This window comes from Helianthus annuus, chromosome 14 (genome assembly GCF_002127325.2).
Source record: "Helianthus annuus cultivar XRQ/B chromosome 14, HanXRQr2.0-SUNRISE, whole genome shotgun sequence".
Taxonomy (NCBI): Eukaryota; Viridiplantae; Streptophyta; class Magnoliopsida; order Asterales; family Asteraceae; genus Helianthus; species Helianthus annuus.
In genome coordinates this window covers 172,650,671-172,658,185 of record NC_035446.2, presented here as the reverse complement: position 1 = coordinate 172,658,185, position 7,515 = coordinate 172,650,671, and the positions used below count along the sequence as shown (strand labels likewise).

The window sequence follows — 7,515 nt, the reverse complement described above, 5'->3', positions numbered from 1 at the left end:
CGTGTCTATGTATGCTTTGCATGTTTGTAATGTGCCCACGGTGGCTTCAACCACAAGGGGACCAGGAAGTGGGTCCTTCCTTGTTGGGGGGAAGCAGACATACTGAAGCTCTCAATCTTCCAACCGCCGCTTCTTGTAAGGCACCTTTTCATCAGAATACACCAGGTTTACTTCCTTTCCTTTGCCTTCAGCCATTTTGTCTCGAACCCCTTTTACCAAATGAGCGAGCTCTCCTGACTTAACGGCCTCTTCAATTCTCTTTTTCAGTTGGAAGCAATCATTGGTGTGATGTCCCTTTTCTTCATGGAACTCACAGAACTGCGTGGAGTTCTCATTTTTTCGACTCTCGGGGAGAGGCCTGGGAGGTCTAAAGTTTTGCTTGACTTCTTCCGTTGCCAGGATTTCTTGAGGGGTTTTGGTGAAGGGAGTGAAACTCATGCCTTTATCTCTGCCTGAAGGGTTTCGTCCTTCAACCCTTCGAGGGTCTGAACCCTTTGGGCGTCTGTCGTAAGAGTTAAAGTTTCCTCTCTTTCTGGCTGGGCTACTGCTTCGCCAGCCAGACCCCCTTTTCCTTTGTTCTTTGATATCCACAGCTTCCTCTCCCCGAATGTGAGCTTCGGCCCTTTTAAGGGCTTCCTCCAAGGTTTTGGGTAGAGATCTGTTGAAATCTCGTGTGAGATATTTGGAGGTTATGGCGTTCATAAAACCGGCCACTCTCATTTTCTCGTCAGCCCCTACATAGGTTAGCCCTTCTTTCTTGTACCGTTCAATGAATGCCCGAAGGCTTTCATCGTCGCGTTGTTTTATCTGGAAGATTACTGTTGCGTCCTTAACGTATCGCCTTTGTTGGGAGAAGTTTGCCAGAAAACCTCTGCTGAGATCGTCAAAGCTTCTAATGCTTTGAGCAGGTAGGTCATTGAACCAGATTCTGGCAGATCCAACAAGAGTCTGCATGGACATTAGGCAACATTCAGCATTTGACCATTTTTCTATTCGAGCAGCACCAGTGAAGATCTGGAGATGATCTTCGGGATCTTCGGTCCCATCATACGTTCTGATGTGGGCTGGCATCTTGATCTTTGACTGAAAATCATAATCAGCTATCTGCCTTGAGAAGCAGGAAAGGTTACTTGGCTTGTAAGGTTTAGCCAAGTCTTCTTCAGGTCTTGTACCTACATTGTTGCTATTGCCATGGTTCCCCTGGGTGGCTAGCACTTGATTGATGAAGTGTTGCCATGGGAAGTTGGCCATCATCTGAGACATCATGTTGGGTACGAGATTGAAACCCTGAAGGCTTCCTGGACCAACTGAGCAGTTTACCCCGAGAGGGGTGCTAGTAACAGCACTCCGTGCTAAAGGGAGCACGGACAGAGCTTGCTCCCATGTGGTAGCTAGAGAAGCAGGACAGCTGGTCACTGGGGACTGTAGGAGTTGGTCAAGCGTTAACTCGTGTCCCAGAGGAGTGCCACTAGCAAATGGTTGGGAAGAGAGAATGGGATGAACAGTTGGATTTGTCATAGTGGATAGATAAGGATGAGGGTTTGAAGGGTTGCTTGGACCAGCCTCACCTCTTGTAACAAAGGGTGGTAGGGGTGGCCCAGGAGACAACGTTGGCTCAGGTTCATCGTAATCTAGACGAATCCTTACCCCCTTTTCCCTTTCTCTACTCACATGCTGGTTAAGAAGTGACCTTAACTCGAGAAAGTTATTAGCGACCCCCTCGGGGGTAAGTTCAACACGTGCCGGGGTGTCCGACACACCAACGTTGGGAGACGGAGCCCCAGATCTGGATGGGGTTGGTGTGTTGAAGGTAAGGAACTCGGGTGTACTCCCCGGAGTTGAAAACGGTGTTGTTATAGTTGTGTGAGCTAGGCCACTACCCGGGGTGGAGGTGTTAGGGATCTGGTTCACCTCTCCCGGTGATCCACTTTCTAACATGGTGGTTTTGAGTGAAAGGAGCTACACTACTAGGTCTTTTTTTTGAGAAGAAACAGCGGCGTAGCCCCACGGTGGGCGCCAACTTGTTGATGCAACAAACACGGGACCAAGGATGGTAGCTAAGTTGGTTAGGCAAAAGGGCTGAAGGGTTCAATTTTGCCTAACGCAGGTCGCGGGGTCCCTCCACGTTTGCAAAACGTGGAAGGAGGTTCACTAGTATGTAATTGTTATTTGCTTTGAAGTTCCTTCTCCGAGGCAAGCTCGAATCCAGAAAAGAAAGCAAATAGAATGAGTGTGTGGTGAATGTGATGAAGAGTAACTTGGAAGTGATCAAGTACTCTTTGAATGACCAGAGATTAAGGAATCTCTGTGTTTCGGAATGTCCCAGGAGTGAAAATGAGTTGTCTTCTTATAGGGGAAGACATCTCCTGAAATGGCATATACAAGACTAGCGAAACCTGTTTGCAATGGAGGGTTTCCCCTTTTGGGGTTGAAGGCTTTGGACTCCTGGTTAATAGAGTGTACTTGTGCAGACCTGCTCTGAGTTTGTGGGCGTGAGTTGGTGAGGCGAGTTCTTAGATGTGACTGATTACTGCTCCTCGCTTTTCTCACTTTGCAGCTTTTCATCCGATGAACCTTTCAACCTTTTAAGCTCTTGCATATTAGTCATTTTATTTAACCTTGGGCTACCCCCGTCGTCAAGTATATAACGAATAGAGCATAAAGACAAATTATGACAGATACAAGAGTTAAACTAATCAAGTCTGATATACAATTAACAACTCCATTAAACTTAGAATGCATCAAAATTATTACAGCTGCTAATTATAGAGAGGAAATGAAGTTAGATTTATAAACATGTAATAATAAATCATTAGACTCTAGTACTGCCTTTATTTTCACTAGTTTCTTAACTGGTATATGTCGTTGCTTTGACATCATGTCCAATGCAATAAAAGGAAGCATATGATCGAGGCTTCCGTTTTCAACAACTAGCTAGCAGAATGTCTGTTGGACATGTTGAACCAGGTCTTCCACACTTAGCTGGCATTCAATTCCAATCTATCACATATATATAAAGCAAAGCCAAGTAATAATTGTCAGTGTATGTATTAGAACAATTTATAACATCTATAGTTTAACTAACTGGACTTTAAATAAATAAAAAAAAGGAATCATGCATATACAACAATAACTGATTTATATGCAATTCAATATCAAAATAATTTGGTTAAATGCACGTCCAAACAAATCTTTTTTTAACATCAATTTTATACACCAAAATTGTATCTAACCTTGTAAGGATGTGAATCGACGTCACTTTTGTGGGAGCCAAGCACCATACCACTAGCTCATTGGTCCAAGCAAACATTACACACTTGATTATTTAATTTAGTAGACTTAAGTGTTCATTGATGGAAAATTTACTTTAAAATGTTCCCGTGAATAAATGTTGTGTTGTGATCCATGATTTAGTGGTATGGTATTTGCCTCTACAAAAGTGGTATGGGTTCAAATACTTACAAGTGGAAGGTTAGGTGGTATTTTTCCGATAATTAGATGTAAAAAAATAATGTTGTGGAAATTAAAGATGCAGTGGGAAGTATACTTGCTGCCTTTTTGGCAAGATTCAAACAAGATAGACATGCAATTCTTGATGATCAAACAAGGGTTCAAGGAAAAGGTGGCTGACCTTAATGGTGAAGGAATTGACCATAGTTTCATCAACAATGTTAATGCCAACATGGAGTATTTCAAAGGAGAGGTCTTCAAGAACCGAAACTATTTTGGTTGCTTGGCCTGGCAGGCGCGGTGAGACGGTCTTTAGAACAAGATTAGAGCCCGAAAATTTCACCTCAACGTCGGCAATGGATGATTTTGAAACAATGTCAGAATTTGATGAAGAAGTAGAAGGTGAAGCTGCTGATGATGGTTGCAAGTAAGATGGATTAGGTTGGTGGAATCTGGGTCTGTAAGGGCTTACTGCAGATTGTGGGGTTGTTGGGCTAATTGGCAAGGCCGGTCTGGGGCTGCGCGGTGAAGGCCTTGGGCTCAAAACATCTCCATACACTTTTCTTTGCTTCTTTGCCTCTAGTGATTGAACAACTTGTTGCAATTCAGTGATATAGTCGACTACTACTCCTATTATTGATGCTTGATCACCCTGCACGTACAAAACATGTTATTTATAAGAATCGATATCCAACTGTAAAATATTTATTTTTTCAAACAGCATATATATATACATATACCCTTTTGATATAGAAACAAGGCAATAGGGAACGGAGGACAGTTAGGTGCTCGTTCATCTGCTTCCTCCGGTTCCGTTCCACCGAGATATGTGCTACCTTCTGCTGTCCATCTCCACCGTCTTCCACCGACTGCCGCTTCCTCTTGATGTCTGACCCTACAAGCTGTTGTTGTATGCATGAAGAAGAGGAATTAGACTTGTTTGCATGAAACTGTGGGGTGGCCATGGATGTGAATTCATCCTCAAGAACTTGAAGGGTACTGAAAATGTCCTCAGCACCTAGGGGTGAAATTAAGTTCGTGTCTTCTGCCTCCATGTAACTATCGAAGAAATCAGTCAAAGAAACACATGATTCACCACCCATATTGACACAAAACAAGCAAGTTTGTTGGTACAAGGATGATGATGCAGTTAAAACAACTTCTTTAGGTAGGGAGGATCGAGATCGAAAGAATGAAGGAATGACGATCAAGAAAATAACAAAAATAAAAGACGAATCTTGCAGTTAGTTGTGGGATATTGAATGACTAACTGACATGTTTTATAACAATAATCGATACGAGAATCGAATCACAAATTTCTCTCTTTTTGTCTTAACTGCTTGAGACTTAAATGCGGACATTTAATGGATCATGTTTTAACCGTTGGATGCTTTAGCGGGTTGACTTCTTATTAAATTTCAGGTTTCCTATACCATCATTCATCTAAAAATTGACTTTGTGTGTACATTCTATATCAAGTAATTTTTTTCCATAGCAAATTTTATTATACTCAAAAGCTAGGTTAATCATTTCATTTTGCATCATAAACTTGTTTCAGATATACACTCATCTAAGTTATATACTTTTTTTTCAATCCATTAATATATCTTTTTGAAAGAAATATATAGTAACCGTGGTGGTGGTTGGCGGGGAAGGGTGGTGGTGATGGTTGACGATGGTGGTCGGTGGTAACAGTGGTGGCGGGCGGTGGGGGTTATGGTAGGTGGTGTTGGTGGTGGATGGTAGCGGGTGGTGGTGGTGGTTGGCGGTGACAGGTGGTGCTGGTGGTGGTTGTGGAGGCAGGTGGTGGTGGCGGTTGGCAGTGTTTGTCATGGGTGTTGGTGGTAGTAGTTGGTGGTGGTTGGCAGTGTTTGTCATGGGTGTTGGTGGTAGTATGTGGTGGTGGTGGTGGTAGTTGGCTGTGTTTGTCATGGGTGTTGGTGGTAGTATGTGGTGGTGGTGGTGGTAGTTGGCTGTGTTTGTCATGGGTGGTGGTGGCGGCGGGTGGTTTAGGGTGAAGAAAGTTCATTAGTGCAAGGGTAAATCTATTACTTAGTACTTAACTATTTAACATTATCATCTTATCACTTAATTATTAAGAGGTCAACTGAATCATTAAAAGGTGTTTATTTTTGTGAACCAAACACTCTTAATTACCACTTATTGATTTAGAGATAGCCTTAAGATGTAACCAGACAGCCCCTAAGTAAGTTGTCCTCTTATCATGTGTAAATAAATTTGCACATTCCTGTTATATCTTGTTTACTCTTCATAAACACAAAGGGCACGTGACATTTAACGTGTTAGGTTGGAGAGATTTTATTATGTGGAATGAAAACTAGAAAAACAATGGTTGCATACTGGGGACAGTGGGACACCAATATCTGGATATCTTTTTGTCAATATTTGGACAACCTGTATAATTTTAAGTATCTATATAACTTCTGGTTTGATTACGTATTTGTATATATCTCAAGACAAAATTTTAATGGAAATTACTGAATATTCAGAAAAAGGGGGCTTTTCTTAAATCCTCAAGGGTAGTAAAGGTGCACCCGATTTGCGACCAAAATTCAGCCGCACTACATCAGTCACAATTTCTGTAGCTGAAAAATCTTGGTTGCAATTTTGGTCGAAAAAACAATTCGGGTCGCAAAAATGTTTGATATATATGGGTGTTGTAATTTTGGTCACAAAACAATCCAATCGTGCAAAAAAAAAATGGTAGCAACACAGGTCCCTCACAAAAATATCCGGTTGTAATTTTGATGATGAAAATATTAAGAGCATTTACGAAGGTTTTGACAGTCACAAGTTATTACTTTGTATGGGGTAGGTTAATGTACAAAGTCGAATTAACGTGCAAAGTGTAAAAAGGGTAATTACGCATGAGGGACTCCAAATTACGCATGAACAAAACCAAAACAACGCATCAAAAATACACAAGGAGGAGAGGAAATTACGGATGGAAATTATGCATGAAGAAAATTTATCGAAATTACACATGAAGGAAACTCTTTTTTAGGCTTTTTAGTTAAAACTCCTTTGTATTCAAACTTTTCTCTACTATATATTTGGATATCTGATTATAAATGGTTGGAATGGTGATGAATTTGTACTGTGCGTGTGTTTGTTTCAGTGGAAGAAAGTAAGAGTAAATTTCAAAAGTTAAGTAACAGTACGTGGAGGTCATATATACTGTGTGCTGCATGTTGTTGTCTGATGTCACAGCAAATCTGCATATGAAATGAATATGAATGTAAAGAAGCTTCAATGCCTAGACAGACCATGATTTCTCCGTGCCTGCCCCCACACCTCAATAATTCTCATTCAAATTATTTTCTTTCCTTTTTAGGTTTAAATGAATTTCTTTTTCTTTCCACTTAAAAAAAAACTATTTATCTAACTGTTACCAGGTTATATATAAGATGCAATAAAATATTTGTTTCTATAGAAATAAGGGTGTGATTTATATCATATATTTGAACGACTAAAATCAACATTTGAACCTACAATCAATTGGTTGATGAATACACTATTTTACAACCAGACCCATTAGGGACATAGTGGTATATCTCTACTGAGACAGTGAGACATAATTGAATTGGCCAACTAATATATCTCTACTAAGACATAGTTGTAATTGTTGCAATTTTGTCGAAAAAAAAGGTAACTTTTTTTTAAAGTTAGGTATAAGGTAAAAAGAATTTAAAAGTTAGGTATGTATCAAGTGTTTTGGACGTAAGATGAAAATTTTAAACTCGCGTCGGTATAATATCTGAAGTGGCATATGTGGACAAAAGAATTGATGGTGGTTCTAGGATGTTCCGATATGATAATCATGTCATATCAATCAGAACATGATTCGTTTCAGCAAGTTGCAACGGTGCTTCAGCCTTGTCTTATGTGTTGTGAAATTATTATTTTAGTTTTGTAGACTGACTGAGGTGTGATTTCAACAACCACTTTAGCACCACTTTTCTAATGAATTTCCACTTCCATATCATTTTTATACTCTAAATACAATTACAAAATTTTAAATAAAAATAAATCTAACTTATATAA

At 40.3% G+C, this 7,515-nt stretch overlaps 2 protein-coding genes across 2 annotated transcripts; both read right to left on the bottom strand.

Moving 5' to 3' along the window:
* Positions 1-2,752: 2,752 nt before the first annotated feature.
* On the bottom strand, positions 2,753-4,701 carry LOC110906317 (transcription factor SPEECHLESS). Its single transcript, XM_022151475.2, has 3 exons — positions 4,191-4,701; positions 3,632-4,102; positions 2,753-3,000 (listed from the first exon to the last, which is right to left on the bottom strand). The coding sequence occupies exons 1-3, from the start codon at positions 4,551-4,553 to the stop codon at positions 2,935-2,937; spliced, it is 900 nt and encodes a 299-aa protein (XP_022007167.1). The 5' UTR covers positions 4,554-4,701; the 3' UTR covers positions 2,753-2,934.
* Positions 4,702-5,164: 463 nt separating this feature from the next.
* On the bottom strand, positions 5,165-5,479 carry LOC110907906 (velvet complex subunit B-like). Its single transcript, XM_022152823.1, has one exon. It carries the CDS (start codon positions 5,477-5,479, stop codon positions 5,165-5,167), a length of 315 nt encoding a protein of 104 aa, XP_022008515.1.
* Between the last annotated feature and the right edge of the window lie 2,036 nt (positions 5,480-7,515).

What these genes read in the sequence shown, in the direction of transcription:
- LOC110906317 (XM_022151475.2), bottom strand. Translation starts at nt 4,553, where the DNA reads ATGGGTGGTGAATCATGTGTTTCTTTGACTGATTTCTTCGATAGTTAC. An exon ending in CTTGTTTCTATATCAAAAGG is followed by an intron (nt 4,103 to 4,190) that starts GTATATGTATAT and finishes TTGTACGTGCAG; the next exon opens with GGTGATCAAGCATCAATAAT. An exon ending in TCAATTCCTTCACCATTAAG is followed by an intron (nt 3,001 to 3,631) that starts GTCAGCCACCTT and finishes TATATGTGATAG; the next exon opens with ATTGGAATTGAATGCCAGCT.
- LOC110907906 (XM_022152823.1), bottom strand. Translation starts at nt 5,479, where the DNA reads ATGAACTTTCTTCACCCTAAACCACCCGCCGCCACCACCACCCATGAC.